Source organism: Panthera onca, chromosome B1 (genome assembly GCF_046562875.1).
Source record: "Panthera onca isolate mPanOnc1 chromosome B1, mPanOnc1 haplotype 2, whole genome shotgun sequence".
NCBI classification, from domain to species: domain Eukaryota; kingdom Metazoa; phylum Chordata; class Mammalia; order Carnivora; family Felidae; genus Panthera; species Panthera onca.
In genome coordinates, this window is record NC_138342.1 from 56,556,651 (window position 1) to 56,576,498 (window position 19,848).

General features: G+C 34.3%; 1 protein-coding gene and 1 long non-coding RNA gene across 13 annotated transcripts in view; one reads left to right on the forward strand and one right to left on the reverse strand.

Annotated features, from left to right (window-relative positions):
• LOC144616175 (uncharacterized) overlaps nucleotides 1-19,848 on the reverse strand; it is a 164,328-nt gene that overhangs the window by 53,135 nt on the left and 91,345 nt on the right. The window lies entirely within an intron of this gene.
• CSN3 (casein kappa) lies at nucleotides 1,710-7,207 on the forward strand. The gene is made up of 3 exons (XM_060654929.1): nucleotides 1,710-1,763; nucleotides 5,515-5,547; nucleotides 6,716-7,207. The coding sequence occupies exons 1-3, from the start codon at nucleotides 1,710-1,712 to the stop codon at nucleotides 7,175-7,177; spliced, it is 549 nt and encodes a 182-aa protein (XP_060510912.1). The 3' UTR covers nucleotides 7,178-7,207.

Below are 19,848 nucleotides of genomic sequence, written 5' to 3' on the forward strand. Positions count from 1 at the left end.
AGTAATTATGTGATGTAAGTGTTAATTATCACTACAATGGCAACCATATTACAATGTGGCAAATTTATATAGTGTTGTATGTCAAATATATTTTAATAAAAAAATTAATTGGCATGTAAATAATTAATAAGGAACTCCACTCTCTCAATGAAATCTGAGTTTGCTGCAGGTTGTTCAGATTTGATTCCATAGGAGTTCTTTTCTATCCACTGATATCCTATCAGCAGTTTTGAAGTCAGTTTAGTAGACAGTCTTCCAAATCATTATTACCTGGGAATGGAAGCAAATAGAGTCTGATGTGATTCCCCTTCCCAACCCTGGGCTTTAACTCTGTAAACCTCTTTTGTACAACTGTTGGTAGGACTCAATTTTGTTACACATATGGCAAAAACAATAGCTACAACAGGATGTAGTTAGTATTTACTTCACAAACATGATAATGCACTTAAATATTAAAAGTCTGAAGTGTTATATGTATCTTTCTAAAAAGACAATTTATTAAAAAAGAGTCAAATAGGGGGCCTGGGTGGGTCAGTTGGTTAGGCGTCTGACTCTTGATTTCGGCTCAGGTTATGATATCACAGTTCATGGGATCAAGCCCCGTGTCAGGCTCTACACTAATAGCACAGGGCCTGCTTGAGATCCTCTCTCCCCCTCTCTCTGCCTCTCCCCTGCTCACTCTCTGTCTCTCTCTCTCTCAAAATAAATAAATAAACTTTTAAAAAAAGGGTCAAATAAGTAGGTGTGACAACCCTATATTCCATTAGAAGGATAAAACTAATTTACTTTTTTAAATATTCAAAACCACTGTAATTATGATATTTATATTTCTTATTAAAACAATCAAGTTAATAATATCATTTATGATTACTACCAAAGTATATTATAAAGAATGCAGTCTCAGGCCCCACCCCTTCCCTCCATCTTACCTATTTCCATTAGATCAATCATGGAATTAATAGAATTTTAGAAATCACTTAGTTCAAACCTTCAGTTTATAGATTAGAAAGATAAGGTCTAGGCAAGAGAAATTACTTGGCTAAAGTTACTCAAGTAGATAGGGACTGGACTTGAACTCAGTCTTCCAAAGGAATGTATAGTCTTAACATCTCCAGTCTAAAACCTCTCAACTAGTTTCTGTTGTTTACAAAGCCATGCCTAACTCTTTCACCTGGCATTCAAGACCTCTCCTTTGCTGCCCTAAACTTTCTTTTCAACTTTATCTTTCCCTTCTTATAAAATGCCACTCCCTTCAAAGTGTCCATGGATGTTCCCAAGGCTTTCTCCTCTACTTGAAAAGTTTTTGTCCCTATCCTTCTCCATGGACAAGTCCTACGTATATGCCATCTTCTACACAAAGAATTTGATGATTCTCTTAACCAAAACCCTCTATCTGTAGAGAAACACTTGTGGAATTTTCCACTTTCTTTCTTTCCTCTTACACTGATTTGTGTATGTTGTAACTCTCTTCCTAAAACTGATGCTAGTTGTTGGCAAAGCCTGTATCAGATTCACCCTGTTAATTTCAAGTTTGTTTTTTTTTAAATGTACAATAAAATATTTTCTACACTGGCTAAATCTACCCATAAATCTGGTTTTTTCCTTAAACCAAAAAGAAAATAAAACAAGCAAATATTGTCCCAAATCAGTCCTAAATTATAACAGATCCTCTTAATTTATTTTTTTTAAATTTACTTTCAGGTGCAATGATGAAGACTTTTTTCCTAGTTGTGAATATCCTTGCATTAACCTTGCCATTTTTGGTGAGTTGATTTCATCTAATCAATTTGTATTAAGATTTTAAGAAAATTTTATTTAAAAGTTCTATTGTGGAAAGTGAAGTTATATTTCATGTAACAAAGTAACTGCATACTTGCTATATTTTCTTAAAGTTTTATTGATTTTATATTATAAAATTATAATCATGTTATTCTGGATATGATTTTAGCTCCCAGGAATTAAGAAATCACACTTTAACATGTATGAAAAACCCTTAAAATTCTCATACTATACAGAAAATACATTGGGGAGGTAAAGAGAGAACAATTCTGGAAATATTTTTAAGTTATAAAATGTTCTAAAAATAATTCCTAAAGAATAAATATATAAGTCATAACCCAGGATCATAAATTCTTTTTATTTAACTTTTTAAAAAAATTTTAATGTGTTGTTTTTTTTTGAGAGAGAGAGAGAGAGATCCAAGAAAGAGAGATTATTCAGGGATCCCAGGCACTTATTTGCCCATAGCAAGAACAAGAAAACAAACATAAGATGATGTTAGATGACCATCTCTTAGATTATACATTTTGGAAGGTACTAGTCTTTGTTTCATAATTCATGTATTATTCAATTTAGACTTCCTTTTAAGCTAATATTTATTAAATAATTCTATTAGGTAAATTCTTAGAGTCAAACTCCTTAAAATTTATTATGACTTTTACATTTATTTTACTTCATTTATTCCTGGAAATTCCATTTTACTTTGCCCACCAGCACATTTTGAACTTAGGTTTTCTCTCTGAATAATCAGGATTAAAACTGAAATAAGAAAATTATTATTTTAGGTTCCTGGACACATTGCCAACATGTGTTTGGGAGTGGGAGTTCTCACACAATACCAAGCAATTATTGGACACCAGCAGTGTGTCAGAGATTCCAACTCCATTCTGAAACCATCTACCCAGAGACAGTGTCAAATTCCACAGGTCGAGGGTTCAGACTGTCCCGCTGCTCTCACTTCAGACACTAGTCACAAGCCCAGGCTGTTGCCTGTAGTTCTGAAGACTGGCTATCAATGGGAGTTTCCCACATTCCCCTCCTTGGATTTGGTTAATTAGCTAGAGCAGCTCACAGAATTCAGGAAATGTTTTACTTACTAGATTACTGGTTTGTCATAAAAGGATGTACTCAGGAACAGTCAGATGAAGAGATACATAGGGTAAGCTATGTAAGAAGGGGTACAGAGGTCTTATGCCCTCTCCAAGAAAGTCACTTTCCCTGAATTTCCATGTGCTTACCAACCCAGAAGCTGTCTGAACCCATCCTTTTGGGGTTTGATGGAGGCTTCCTTACATAGGGATGACTGCCTAAATTATTGGCTGTTTTCTGCTGACTCAACCTCCAATCCCTTTCCCCTCCCTAAAGGATTACAGAGTGGGATTGAAAGCCCCAACCTTCAAACCAAAAGGTTAGTTTCTCATGAGGCACCTGGATAGCTCACTGAGTTAAGCATCCCACTCTTGGTTTCAGCTCAGGTCTGATCTGTTTCCTAGGTTTAAGCCCCCTGTCAGATTCCGCGCTCCCAGAGCGGAGCCTAGTTAGGATTTTCTGTTCCCCTCTCTCCCTGCCCCTCCCCTGCTGGAGCTCTCTCTCTCTCTCTCAAAATAAATAAATAAATATTGAAAAAAGAAAAAAGGTTGGTTTCTCTGGCAACCAGTCTCCATCCTTAGGTGGGGTCCAAATTCACTTCATTAACATAATGAAAGACACCTTCTTCCCAACCCCATGCCCATCACTTAGGAAATCACAAGGGTTTTAGGAGCAGCACTGTGCCAGAACCTGGAATGAAGACCAAATATATATTTTTTATTATAAATCGCAGTATCACATGATCCACAACTGCCTGGTCTATAGCAACCTCTTCCTGAGCTACTTGAGCTTACTGTAGCTCCCAAACACTTCTTCCCATTTTCACAAAGGCTTCAAGCCCCAGGGACATGAATAAATAATTCAAAAAGAATGAAAGTTTATAGATTTTACCATTCAATCTTGTGAACAATCAAAACTATACATATTTTGTGATAGTATCTTATACATGTTAATTTGTCCCTTCTCTCCAAATATAGTTAGGATAATGTTTATTATTAACATTATGTGATGAATTGCACAATCTTATAGCCTACTGGTGGAATTATAAATTGGCACAACTTTTCTGTACAGCAATTCGATAATTCCCATTAAAGGATTTTTGTCACCCCCAAAAGTTATATTTTTTAAAACTATTTTAAGGCATCTATGAAAACTATTAAAAAGGACAGTGATATACAGATGTTACTCATCTATCTATTAATAAAACATTTTTTGAAAGAAGCCTTAACGGTTAACAATAAAGAATAAACATTTCATGACAGAATCATTCATCATTTATTTTTTGACTATAGATATTTGAGTATAAAAACTATATGATAAATGGGAAAAAAAGATGAGATATTGCTTCTTGAAAAAAAGCAAGATACAATATGTGTACTAACAGGAACATATACTAGGAACATATGTACAGATTGATATAATATGAAGATGTCTAGATTATCTCAATTTGGGGGTGTATGCAAACTTTCTACAATATTCATATTACCTTTTAAGTTTTAATTTAGTAATTTAGTAAGTTTAGTAATTTAATGCATTTAGAGCAAAGAAATCTCTATCTCAACATACGTGAGTTTTATTATTTTATCAAATTTCTAATTTTCTGTACCAACATCATCCAAAAGAGTCTTTTTATATCCAAAGGATATGTGTGAACTGTCCTAAACTAGATCTATCATTTTTAAAAATGTTTAATCTTATAACCTCATCCCAAAAGTTCATATAAACTTTGTGAGTTTTTAAAGCTCTATATATATGCCTATGGAAATTGTTTTTTCACTCCTGATTCCCTATGCATGTTGCAATCCAGCATTAAGAAAAGTATTATAAAAACAAATGAAAGTTGATTAAAAAAACACTATTTTTTTTCTTTTTTTTTTTTCAACGTTTTTTTTTTTTTGTTTTTTTTTTTTTTTTGTTTTTTTATTTTTGGGACAGAGAGAGACAGAGCATGAACGGGGGAGGGGCAGAGAGAGAGGGAGACACAGAATCGGAAACAGGCTCCAGGCTCCGAGCCATCAGCCCAGAGCCTGACGCGGGGCTCGAACTCACAGACCGCGAGATCGTGACCTGGCTGAAGTCGGACGCTTAACCGACTGCGCCACCCAGGCGCCCCAAAAAAACACTATTTTTTATATAACATTATATATTAATGTTATACAAGAGGCCGTTCTTTAATCGAAATAAACCTCATAAATTATCTTAGTAGGAGAGCAGAAAAAACTATGCTCAATGCCCCTCTTATTTATAATAATGTACATTCAAAAATCAAACAAAAAAAAGAAACCAAAAACACAATGTAAATTCAATACAAATTGAATATAGTTTATTCATATTTTCCATTTAAACAAATATGTATATTTGTTGGCATAGGAGTCAAATGATCATACTATTTTCAACCTTAAAATTTTCTCCCCAGGTGGTGATTTTTAAAGATTTTAATTAGCTTATTGCTATCACTTCCTGAGTGGCTCACAGACCTTATAGATTAAACAACCATGGATAATGCATTACAATATTTTACAATATTAAAGCAAAAACAGAGAAACAACGTTTTGTCTTTAGTACAAAAGATTTTTAAACCACAAAAAATCTGGACTTTGCCTTGCTTTTTTTTAACTTATTTCTCATTTTTGTGAACTGCAGCAGGGTGCACAGGTGCAAAACCAAGAACAACCAACTGTAAGTTTCTTTTAATTATTTCTTGTAGAGACATGAACTCTAAAGTATAATATTATGCACAGTTCAATGGTACTTAAATGCCTTCTGTCTAAAAATTAATAAATAAACCTCATAAAATAATAATCTTTACCAAAAAAAATCACTTCAGCAAACAATCGTATGAATTGACCTCAATATTCACCTGAAAATCTTGGGATTCTTTTTATGACCCAAGTCACGTATTTTTGGTTTTCATGTATATTTTGCAGCATGAGAAAATTATCTCAGAATTTAATATTGGGGAGAAAAGGAAAACAAATGTAAAGTTTAATATCTCTCCTGACTAAAGACTGGGGGAAGGATCTTCTCTGACCCATCTTTGAATAACTCTCATACACTTGCATTTACTTCCTCTTTTTGTTTTCCAAATATGTTTGAATGAACACATTTAGATATGTCTCCTTTCATGAGAAATAGTTGCTTTGGAGTGTAATTTGTTGATTTGTTTTTATTCACATGGGAAGATTTAATGACGTATTTTTATAAATTCACATAACCAATAGAAGAGAGGCAAATAAAAACAGAAAATTCCCTAAGTGATCTTTAGTGAATAAAATGAAGCTGAAAAGAATCCAAAGTATAAATATAGGAATCCTCCCACATCACATTGTTTTACTATTCTGCTATAATTAGTTTAGAAAAAAAAATGTGCTCTCAACCTAATCTCTAGATAAATAAAATTTGTAAACAATTACAAATATGTGGTAAGAACACAGATATACACATATTTTAAAAGCTATATATGCACATATATTTCTTTGCATGTGCTATGTTTGTGCATAATATGTCAAAGCTCTCTGTGAGACTTTTCTAGGTATTGTACTTATTATAATGCCCAACATTTATTGAGCACTATTCATATATGCAAGACCTGGCAATGTGGTTTACATTATGGATTACCTCATCTAATCTGTTTGAAACTAATACTATTTTTAATATTTGTTGAAAATCAAGAAATGGAAGAGAAGTGTACAAATCCGTATCTTGTAAAATAATATGGTTGTTGAGTTCACTGCTTCCAATATTGTATTTCTTCAATGTCAAAGACTAAAATATATTACTTCAAAAAGTTCTGATTTCAGATTCTAGCCTACAATTATACCATCTGCACAATGTATTCTTTTTGCAGTGCCGTGAAAATGATGAAAGATTGCTTAATCAGAAAACTGCCAAGTATATCCCAGTTCATTACGTACTGAGTAACTATCCTCACTATGAGCCCAGTTACTACCCACATAAACCAGCTGTACCAGTTAATAATCAATATATGCCCTATCCATATTATGCAAAACCAGTTGCAGTTAGGCCACATGTCCAAATTCCTCAGTGGCAAGTCCTGCCAAATACCTACACACCCACTGTGGTACGTCACCCACACCTACCTGCGTCATTTATTGTCATTCCCCCAAAGAAAATTCAGGATAAGACAGGCAACCCTACCATCAATACCATTGCTACTGCTGAGCCTACACTTACTCCTACCACTGAACCAATAGTGAACACGGTAGTCACTACAGAAGCATCCTCAGAATTCACCATCACAAGCACACCTGAGACTACCACAGTTCCAGTGACTTCAACCATGGTCTAAAAACTCTAAGGAAACGTCAAAGAAGATGACATCACAGGTAAATGAGCAAAAGACAAAACTAAATAATAAAGACAAGATTAAATTTCTGACTCTTGATTTCGGCTCAAGTCATGACCTCACGGGTTCAGGGGTTTGAGCCTCTGCATTGGGCTCTGCTCTGTCTGTGCAGACCCTGCTTGGGATTCTCTCTCTCCCTGTCTGTCCCTCCCCCACTCGCTCACTTGCCCTCTGTCTCTCAAAATAAATAAATAAACTTAAAAAAAATATTTAATAAAAATGTTTTAAAAATAATACAGACAAGATCCATGGATTCATCAGTACAACATTAACATCTAAGATAGTACAATAGACAAATTAAGTCTGTTACAGGAGCAGTCAAAATGGGTTCATTATAATTTTACTTTGTTGGTGCCACACCACCGATATAGTAGATTCTGTTTCAGTAAGAAATGAAATATCTTATTTTACAAAATGAAGAAAAATTTGAGCTTTTATTATCAAACTTAATTTCAACAATTGGAACACTACTAGAATCTATTAGTTTTACTTTATTTCTGTTCACACATGAAGTAAAAACTTGTGATTTTTCTTATCTCAAACATAAATTTTCTTAGAACATTTATACAGAATATGAGTTTAAATATATTTTAAACATGTGATCATGTTCTTCCACTCTAATTTTGCCCTAAATTGAATAAAAGGAAATACATTTCCCATACATTTCTTTATTTCAGACATCATTTCAGAAAAGACCCATGAAGTTAGGCACCCGAAATTTCTCATATTGTAAGATAAACCCATGAAAGAATTGTAATTCTTAATTTAAAAAGCACATACATACTAAAAGAATATTTTCAGAATCTTAAATTTGATGCCAATATTCCCATTTATTATTTGGATCCAATAATAAGGGTGAGTCTAAAATAACTTGCAACTTATGGGAAGAAGTTAAAGGGAAAGATCAATAAAATAGAAAATAACCAAAGAGTTTAAATAATTTGGGGAGAAAATTGTGAAATTTGGAGTTTCTTTGCAATAAATATTTTCAGTACATCACACTGCCTATATGTTATGTAATCTAAAATACAACACAGTAATCTGTGTTACAAGTGGAATAGCATTAGACCACAGAGGGCTGTTTCTTCCATCTGTGTGAATTTGGGCAAGTCACTACTCTCTCTGAACTTTCACTTTCTCTTAATTGTGGTTTCTATAAGACTCAAGTGGCAATGCATATTGTGAAAAGATTGTAAAAACTGGTCAGTCTACAAAACATAATGCATTAGAAAAAAATAAAAATAATAAATAATAAAATTTATTTTTAACCAACATCTTGTCCTTACTAGACGGTAATTACTTTATATAATTACCTCTGATTATTCCTATAGCAACCATATGGGACAGATTATATTACTATGTTGAATTCACACACACAAAAATAAATATAAACAGGCCTATGGATCTTAACTAAATTACCATAGCTCAAAAGTTCAAAACTGGAAACCAAACCAAAACTGTCTGATTTCAGATGATAAAGCTTAATTACTATGCCATCTATTTCTGTACAGGCTGTCTAATGTGCAGAAAAACAGAAAATACATTATGGTTTCCTTAGATCAGTGTATGTGTAAATTTTATTATTTGGTTGCTATTTAATAGGACATATGGTAGGAAAAAGAAGATAAGATGCTGGATAAATTTTTGACTTATTAAAATTTAGAAAACACAATGAGAAAATTAATGGAGACAACATGAAAGCAAGTAGTACACAGTTACATATTTTATTGATTCAAAAGATGTTACATGATTATATTTTTAATGGAATAATCATTATTTCAATAGTTACATTTGTTCAAAACTCATGAACCTAGATTTCTAAGAGACAACCAGTGTATAATATCACTTATAAAGAAGCATGTAAAGGACATTGTCTTGGTGTAAATATTCAGTGAAGTCAATTATTCTCAGTTACTATAAGCCAATTTCAAATATTTATATTTAAATATTTATATTTAAATTTTTAATTTGATAAAATCCTTGGATACAGACATAAGAGATAAATCATTTAAGTTAAACAATAGTGTACATGAAAACTGTTAACACATTATACATTAAATTCCTAAACTGTCATCATTTTTTATAGGTCTTGCTGAAACCAAATGACTACTCCAAACTCTTCTTTGGTCACCCATCCACCTTCATTCAAGAAAGAGAAAGTGATTTCAATGGATTTGGCTCCTTTCTCTTCTCCCCTTACATTTTACATCCATGTCTCATTTAATTTTTTGTTTCTTGCACAATAAAGCCATTTGAATGCAAGCAGATCTCTTAATTGAGGAGTCTGTGGATATACCTCAGGGATCTTTGAAACCTTGAAAGTCCAAGGCAAATTTAGTGTGAGTTTGAGTAAACAAGTTTATCTGGGGCAAAGTTCAAAATAGCATCTAATTCTCGAAGTGGTACATGGGCTAACACTGGTTAAGAACATCTTCTCCAGGATGAGACTGGAACATCTAAACTTACAACTAAGTCATTGGGACCAGGAAAAAGCTAAGCCATGGTAATCCAGTCCCAGGGACCACAAAAGTGACTCTTGAGAGCCCTAGAAACTCTAGAGTTAACATTAAATTTAAGTGTTCCAATGTATCGCTAATGATAAGATCATTCCCAGGAGCAATTTCTGGGCACAGGCAGACTATAGATGACCACTACTGCTAACACAGATACATAGAAAAATTATGAAGTTGATGGAAACAAGACTAGATTCCTCCAGACTAGAAGCTACAGTGTCACATCTGTCCAAATATAAACATGCACATGTGTGTGCACATGTGCACACATACACACACACAGGAAGTTTCTAGAGTTGACGTCTTCCAGTATACAAACATTGGTGAATATTCAAAGTCCAAAAATAAGGGGTTTTTTTCTTAAACAAATATTGCAAAAATAACTGGATTGCTTATTTGCTTGCTCCATATTTAACACATCCTGCCAGAAAAAATACAATCACTCAACCCTTACAAAGTGCTTACTGGTCACCCATCTAATCTTTTGCCAAAACCCTCAACAGATGTGCTATTATTAGGAATGATTTTTAGCCTTTTACCTGCTCTCTCGCTCAAATTCTAGAGTCTGGAAGAGAGGGATGGTCAGGATCATGGCATAGCTGGGCCTCATTTGCTATGACCATTAATAACATTATTAATTTCTTGAAAAACAAAGTGCAAATGTGGAAGACGCAGAATTTGTTTTATTAATTAAAAAAAATTTATCACCTACTAGGTACAAGGTAGTATAAGAGTTATTGTGGAGCATATAACAATAATGATATTTAATAATAATAAGCAATCAACAAGTTATACAATATATACTATAGGTCAATATTCTATTTGTTTACACATATGTAGCCATTTAATATGTACCCATGGACTACATGTTGTTTTTGCTGTTAGGAAAAATAAATTAAGTAATTTTCCCCAAGTGGGGCTGGGATTTGAGCCCAGATAATTTTGCCTTAAAGCCCATGCTCTTAATCATGTGAACACTACTATAAAAGCATTTCCAGTCTGGCAGGTAAAATAAAATATGAAGCAAACTACTTTAAAACAACAAAAACAACAAATTCTTACATATAAAGCACTTTCACATATATTAATCTCTTAATCTTCACCAGTAACCTCTTGAAATAATTTGTTACTGATCCTCATTTTCTATGTGTGCAAACAACTTCAAAATAGTTAAACATAACACGGTAAAAATGTATGGGCTTCACTAAGTGGTAAAATTTAGCTTTGAATGCTAGTAATTCAACCCACCAGCCTTCATTCTCTTACTAGTAGGACATACAACCTTTAATCTGAGATATTCATTAATGTACCCTATATTAAATGGGCATTCAGTCAATGTTCATTCTTTTATCCCTACTCTCCCTAAGTAACACTTGCAAGCACATCCATTGCCCACAGGATAAAGACAACTTTCATGAGTTTGCTATTACCTTCCCACATCACCTCTCTCCCTTAACATCCTCACACCATACATTCAAAAACTCCTGTGGCTGCTTTAGCTGCACCTGCACTTTTCTGAAGCCACTCAAATCCTTTTGATAATTCATACCACATAATCAAAAGTTGACTCCTTGGCTAAAATATCACATTCTTAAGAAAATCTTTCCTGAACTTCCAAGATTAAATGATCCACTAATGTGCTGCCATAGCATCCTGCCTCTGCCAGTTCTTTCTCCTTTAGTACTCCTCAAACTCTGTTACACCTGCCTGTCTATCTTTCCTGCTGGCCTACAAGCCCTACAAACATAGGAACTATAGTCTTATATACTGCTCACTATTGTCTGTCCAAGGTTAGGCCTGATACAGTGTAGGAACCAAATAAATATTTGTTAAACAAATGAGTAAATAGAAGAATAGTGGATTAATGACTGAAGTTGAAATACCCATTTAATAAGATGAAATAACCTAGGCTTCTCTTACCAAGATCTAGGAAAAAAGTAAATGCTGACCTTAGCAGTTAGTGATCAAACTACCAAACTACCAAAATCAGTGATATATTGTTAAACCAATTTTAAATCAAAAGAAAATTACTACAAATAATTGTCAGCAATCACAGCAATATAAAAGTATAAAGAGAGGATGTTTTTATAACTTACTCTCAATTTTCAAGGAAAGAAAGCTGAATGTCAACAGAATGATAACTAAACTGTGATATCAATATTATGCATTATCTTAATTTTAGCATGTTATTTAAAAGAAGGAGATTATGGCATATTCTCTTCCTAATCTTCCTAACATGATATACTTAAGTAGTGGCCAGATGCCCATATTATTGAAATCATGGCTATAAAGCTAATAGGCTGATGAACAAAAGCAGACTTAAAAGATCAACTGTATACTTTTTATATACATATTTTATTGGAATATACTGAAAAATCCCTGAAACTCTTGAAGGCAAGATTAAACTCTGATACATTCCTATAAAATTAATATTTGGCATTAACATAGTTTTTTCCATATCTAAAAGTCATTCTTTAAAATAATTCATAACAAAATATCTACAGTCATTTTTGGGAGGCTAAAATAGGACCTTAATGAATAAAACCTTGAAATATCTCATGCCATTAGGCAATAGATTTTAAACTAATGATTTCAAGTAATAGTACAAATAATAAAACTCTATAATAAAATTATTCTTTTTTTCCAAAATTTATCAGTGAAACATATTTCCACAAAAAGAATCCATGCAAGCAGCTGATTTTGCCAGCAGATTTGACTTTCTTTTACTCAGTATTAACCCTTGCCAACAATATTCATATTCAAGTTATTTCAGTCTCTCCACAGTAAGAAATAAGTAGGAGGGACATCCAGGGATGAAAGGTTTATTTATTCAGAGGGTGCTTACTAGTTTTCATTTGGAGACAGAGTCTATTTACTGGAAAAGAGTCAGGTTGGTTAACAGAAGTTAAAAAATCTGACCAGAACAAGGAGGAGAAACCTTCTTCTAAGGTATCCACACAGGTAAGAGTTTGGGACGTAGATTCTTTATTAGGCTCTGGGCTTTCCACAGTTTGGACATAAGTGTAACAGTTAAATTAACCACTGGAATGATCTGTTGACTTAGACAAACTGAATTTGTTTCTAGCATTATTATACTAATTACTATGGCAACTCATCATATATCCTCAAAGAACAGAGTTTCACTTTCTCTGCAGTTTAATCAAAGCTTATTCCTATGAATTGTGCAAGTTCTATGGCCAAATAGCAATCTTTGATAGAACAAGCACAATTTAAGTAAAAATCATAAAACAAGCTTGTCTTTGTTAAGTAAAAATTGCTATAATAGGAATGCTTCATTCTGCCTAAGATACTCTCTGGTGATAGAGTGGGGGCAAACTTCAATATTTGCTTCAACCCTTCAGTACTCTATGAAAGCATAAATAATTTAATAATTTAAAAATAATTTTTACTTAAATAATGGACTTTTTCTTATATTTAAAGAAGAATTACACTGTTAACTCCAATTACTCTAATTATGCTTATGTAATTAGAAATTATAAAGGGTGCAGAAAGTCTGTGGGTAACCAGCAAATTATTTAGTGAAAGTATTGGTCATTGAGAAGTCTTAATATCATGACTTACTAAAATAATTTACACTATATGCACTATTAATATGGATTCTTTTTTCTTTTCTTTTCTCTTTCTTTTTTCTGAAGTCCATGAAGAAAAGTTGAAGATCTTCCTCTTATCTATGATCACCTTGAACCTTGCTACATTCTTATTGGTAGTTTTCAATGCTCTTCAACAAGTAATTTTTTTTCATTTAAAAAAAGATAAAGTGGTTCATATCAATCATATGCAAAAAAAAAAAAAAAAAAAAAACTTAGTAAAATATCACTGTGCTTATAACCAGGATAAGGAAAGCTTTGTTGCTTTAAAAAAAATTTACCATGAACTTTGATTATTATATCCCTTTCTATATAGTCACATAGAGGATTATAAATTAAAAAAATCAGAAACATGTCCACACAAAAACGTGCACATGGATGTTTATAGCAGTTCTATTCATAACTGCCAAAACTTGGAAACAACCAAGATGTCCTTCAGTGGTGAGTGAATAAACTGTGGTATACTCAAATAATGAAATATTATTTGGTACTAAAGAAAAATGAACTATCAAACCATGAAAATTATGGAGAAAACTTAAATGCATACTTCCAACTATATCACATTCTGGAAAAAGCAAAACTATGAAAATAGTAAAAAAAAAAAATCAGTGGTCACTAGGAGTTAGGAAGAATGAATAGGTAGAGTACAAAGAATTTTTAGGGTAGTGAACCATTCTATAAGATACTATACTGGTGAATACATGCCATTATACATTTATCAAGACCCACAGAATGTACAACATTAAGACTGAGATCTAATGTAACCTATGGACTTTGAATAATATGTATATGTTAAGTTCACTGATTATTATAGGTACTACTCTGGTGTGGATACTGAAAGTGGAAGAAACTGCATATGTAGAAGCAGGGAGTATATAGAAAATCTCGGTGCCATCTACTCAACTTTGCTATAAACTTAAAACTGCTCCAAAAAGTAGACTTAAAAAATAAAATATGAAAAAAGTTAAAAATGGTTACTTTTTTGTTTTTACTAGTGAATATTTTTAAATACGACCCATGTGACTTGATGCCACACATATATTTTTATTTGTATCCTTTTGTATTTGCAGACAACTGAATGTCTTAAAACTCATGACCAGTCAAGACAAAAGCTATTGAGGCTGAATTCACCTACCAAAACCAGAAAAACCAAGTCCTCACATGCCCCCCTTGCACTAAGACAAGCCCAAGCCCAGACATCAACACAGTCTTTGAGCCAGGCTTCACTTATTGAGACTCAACCAAAATCATCTTTATCAGTTTTACCAAACTGTGGGGAATAAGTTTAGGAATTTCTTGGACTCGCACCAATGGGTTAACAAGGCTTACGACAAAAGTGTCTGACAATAAGTAAACAGGGTGAAAGCACCCCGGGCAAAGAACAAAAGCAAAAAGCTGCTTCCACGGGATGAAAGCGTCCAAGAACAGAAAAACAGGGCAACAGACCACAGCAGCAAGGTGAAATTTCCCAGAGATAATTTGCAAAAGAAAAGTGCCTTGTTGACCTGAGGTAGCATGCTTATCTGTTTTATCCCCTAGGCAAGTTAAGATAAACAGACACAGCACCTGGTGCCTGCTGTTAACAGCCATCTGCTTAGTGCCAGGATTTTGTTTTGCATTGACCCAAACCCCTAACACAGCATATCTTTGAAACCCCCTTCTTCTCACACACTTGAGTTAATGATCATTGTCTCATTATCTATTTCTGCATGCCCATTATGTTTGTAAGCCTTCTGATCCTAATAAATGTGGAGCAAGGAGCCTTACTCAGGGCTCTTTTCTCCTCTCAGACATTAGCCTCTCTCTCGTATTCAATTCTTCGTCCACTCTCTTGCTGGACAAGAGAGAACTCCAGATTCAAAAGTCTGCAACACCAAACCAATCCCTAGCATCTAAGTTCGAAAAATCTTCAACTTCTAAGTTAACATCCAAGCACTCATTATCTTCCCAAGATGCAACAAAAAGGCCCACCTCTACCAAAAAGTGATTTCTACCTAGGAATATTGTACAAAAATAGCCATAATTAAAACCAACTTCAAAAAAAGAGAACTTAATCCACAAGTCTGCACACAAATTGATTTCAGCTGACAAGACTGAGTTCAAACAGTCATCATCCTCCAAAACTGCTATAAAAAGAATGAAAACTACTAATTCGAAACAGAAATGGTCAAAAATTTCCAAGGCTATACCCAAGCAGACATTATCTTCCCACAATACAGGAAAAGGGTCTTCAGTTGCCAATACTACACAAAAATCACCTGTAAAGACAGGAAAACAGAAGGCTCCAGTTGCAATACTTGCACTTAAACAGGTGTCATCTTCCCAAGGTGCAGTAAGGAGCTATCTGGTTCCTAAGTCTAAATGGCTGAAGTCTAAAGTTTCCAATAGTTAAATAAAGAGAGTTTCTTACAAGAGGTCTCCACCAACCAATTTATCAGTCTCCAGATCTGCTTCAAGAGGAATTGCTAAGTCCAGACAACTCCTAAGGATGTAATTCTTCCAGAAACCACCATCGAGCTTCCAAAAACAAACCAAAGAAGATGAGACCCTTGCATCCTGTTAACCAATCTCCATCTGATCCAGCATTACTACATGCTCCCAAGTGCCATGTATGCAAACCTCATTCATCACTACCTTGTCTAATAAAATGTCCTCCATCTTAACTTGAAATTCATACATCTGAACCTCATAAACCTTGTCAAGTCAACCAAAAAAGCAGCCCTCTGAGAATTCTGTAGAAGCAGCTCCTGCATCACAAGCAGCATCCACTACTGTCTTTGCAGATATCACCACAATAGCCAATGGAGGTACTCGTGACATTACTGCTAGCATAGCTCAAATTACACCTAATGAAAAAGCCCTTACTACTCCCTTCTCATCTGCTGCTACTACTACCTCTGCATCTAAAATCATCACTTATTTTGCTGGTACCACCACCACCACCAGACAAGAGACACTATCCTTGAAGATGACACAGCTACTACCATCACTAACGCTCCTGCTATGGCAACCACTTCTGCAGTTGACACCACCTCTACTAACAGTGGTACTGCTGTGACTGCTCCCATGACTAGTCCCATAGCCACTGTGGTGAGTGCCAACAGGGCAAGTGGTACTGTGACTGACACTGCAGCCACTGCAGAGGCTCTTAAAACCACCGCAGCTGCTCCAGGGGTGAACACGTCCACCCTCAGCACTACTCTTCTTGTGACTGTTAGCACTTCTGCTCCCCCTAATGCCACCACTGCTACCAAAACAACTGCTGACACTTTGCCCAAAGATGCCACCAACCCTGAAGGGATTCCTATGGCACTGAAGAATATGGTTCAGCCCTTGAATATATATCCCAGAGCTTGCAGAAGATTCCACAGCAACTCCAGAATCCAATGCCACATGCCCTGTTACTCATTTCAACTCCAGCGGCCGCTTCTCCTAAATAAAATACCTCAGAACCTACAACTGACAACACTCCGTAGAACCTACAAGGGATAGCTACTACACGTGCCCCCTGAGTACTGACTCAATACCCCAACAAATAATCAAAGGTATGAAATACTGAAGATTTGAACAGTGAAAATACAATTCTTTAAGCATACTATCCTGTAGATTTTAACCTTTCTTCATCTATCACCAACAAATCATTTCACATATTTGAAATACCATAAGAATTGTCATTGCATTTTTTTAAAGCTTTTTTCAAAGTAATCTCTACACCCAATGTGAGGCTTGAACTCACAATCCCGAAATAAAGAGTCACATGCTCTACTGACTGAGTCAGCCAGGTGCCCCAATAACCATCATTGTATTTTACCATGATGACTGAATTCATTTCACAGCCCTCAATACTTGACATAAAAGAAGAAATTTGTCTTTTATTGTCCTTGATGTCTTAAAAGCAAGAATCCCTAACTCCTCTTAATTTCCCTCTTAAGCAACGAAATCTCTCATTCACTGACTTTGACTATATTATCCCCCAAATTTGTCACATAGCTTAAAATAATAATTCATTAACTTTTTTGAAAGGAAATGAACACTTACAGGTGTTACCTATAGAATAATACAAATCCCTTATAGGGGATATGAGATTTCTAGGATACTGTAAAACTGGAGGCAGAGATATTATTCAGAGAACCCAGAAAACCAACAAGCTTTCATTCCCCGAATGAAAAGTTGACCCTGGTGCATACCAAAAGGGTTCCAGAGGTCTGTAGATACCTCCTTATATAGAAAAGACTAAATTATTCCTGAGCTATAAAGCACTGGAAGGCAAAAAGAGTTTTTTAAATCCAACAAGAAGCTGTCTTGCATGGAAAATGTCACTGGCATCACTATAACCACACACTCATAGACTGGGATCCAAGGAGAACTGAACTGAGAAATTCTGCCCCTGTCCCTTCTCTCTATGACCACTTCATTAAAGCCTCTATATCCTCTGAGAAATAAGTAGGGGATTGATCTACTTTTATTGGGTCTGTATGTGTCTGTGTGCAAGAGAGAGAAAGAGAGGAGATGAGGGGTTAGGAGAATTTGCCTGTCAAACTATAGCTCATGAGAAAGGCTGCCTCATATTTATTCTTTCCATTTCCCACCACAAGTGCTTTCTTCCTTTATACAATGTGGAATCAATAGCATATATGCGACAGGAATTTAGAATTGAAAGAAAAAATAAACGAAGACTACTTTTCTCCTCAGGCCAAGTGTATTTTAAGTTTATCAATTTTTATCTTAAAATATTCTTCCTCACGACTATCCCACAGAAAATTTTTAAATCAGTGTACTCATGATGTTGGATGGGAACGCCTTCATAATCTGGATTGGTTTATAAAAGCAAACCAAATTAGCAGATAAGATGTCCCTTCTTTTTATAGCCTTTGAAGATAGTTTACATGTACATGAGAAATATCATAAGGATCTGCTAAGCACAGGCTTAAATTTGGATCTGCTCACTAGCTCCATAAATGCATACGTCTAAAAGATTTCTGCTAACTGATCTTCTCATTCCTAGACATTTATGAATTTTTATACACCTAAAATTTTGTCCAAGATTCTTTACTATGTGAAGAGTTTTTATGATAATTAAATATATTAAATTAACACAGTCAACCTCGTAGTTTGAGCATCTACAAATAGCAAAGCAAATCTCTGTGCTAAGTGCTTTGAGACAATAAAAAAAGCCCCAAATAATGACAATGGTCTAAGGGAGCTAAGACAAAAGGTGGGCATATAGCATATGTATAACTAATGATGGCACAATCCAAAATAGTAGAGATTTCTTACAGACCAAGGCAGTAATAGAGGAAAAACAGAAAAGTGTAGGAAAAAGGTGGTATCTGAGCTGGATGTTAAAGAATGGGTTGAATTTTTTACTCTCTCATTTTTTTCTGATTTAAAGAGTACTTTTAACAACTGAATGTTACCAATAAGCAAAACATTAAAAAAATATATAACTCATATGAAAGTCCAAATTTTCCTCCAAAACATGAATGATCTGGTATTGTGGGCAGGCACTCTCGTGTGACAACTGTCAACCACAGCAGTGCTACTCAAAGTGTGGTCTGCAAACTGGCTGCTAATCCACAAACTGTTACAGATCAGTTAAGAGTGAAGGACTTAAATCAATGTTGTCAATGCACACATTTTCCAGCTCTCTTTATATTAATTGATTGATTCATGTTTTCATTCATTCATTTAGCAGCAAGACTTTCTTGCTGACAAACGCAATATGTTGTGGTGCAAGTTCTTCTAAGCCCTGACCCGTCCTTTGAGTATCAATGGAACTAAGAAGTGGCTACTCCTCATTCTCATAAATGAGACACACTCTTCTCCAGTCTCAACTAGGCCTACTTCACACTCACTGTTAACTAGAACAGATAGCCAAGTTGGTCCGAAACTCCCTTCTGTAAGAATTGCATATGAACCACACGTCAGCGATTATTCTCCTACTGTTTTCAAAACAACCTGATAGAAAAATGTCTAAGGTCATGCTAATACCAATGATTTTGATAAGAATATATCCAGATATTTTATATTTACTTAATCATGATTGGTGTTAATAAATAAATGATTAATAATCTCTTCCATATCAATAATATGTTAATAACTGTGCATTGTATTCATGATTACAAGAAGGTTGGTCTACTTTTCTAAAATATCTTTCAGTTCACACTGAAGAAAGCATGAATAATTTTTATATAACATAGAGTTTATAATGTTACATGATGCAATTTCCGTATGTGAACTGTCCTTACAGAATTAAGTATACACTCAAATTTAGGGAATATGCAGACCAAAGTTCTTAGCTTCCAAAGTCCTTTCTACCATATTCCAATATTCAATTAAAATAAAAACCATAAATTGGAACTCCTAAAATAGTACTGACTTCCTAAAGGAGAGTGTTATGATTAATGCTCCAAAGTAATGACAAACTTAAAAGAGAAAGGAGGTCAACTTTATTCTGAGTCAAATTAGTGTATCAGTATTAAGTATACATAAT

Bases quoted from the DNA above. Each gene is read 5' to 3' on its own strand.
- CSN3 (XM_060654929.1), top strand. From the start codon at position 1,710: ATGAAGACTTTTTTCCTAGTTGTGAATATCCTTGCATTAACCTTGCCA. The intron at 1,764-5,514 runs GTGAGTTGATTT...GAACTGCAGCAG, and splicing joins CATTAACCTTGCCATTTTTG to GGTGCACAGGTGCAAAACCA. The intron at 5,548-6,715 runs GTAAGTTTCTTT...TTCTTTTTGCAG, and splicing joins AAAACCAAGAACAACCAACT to TGCCGTGAAAATGATGAAAG.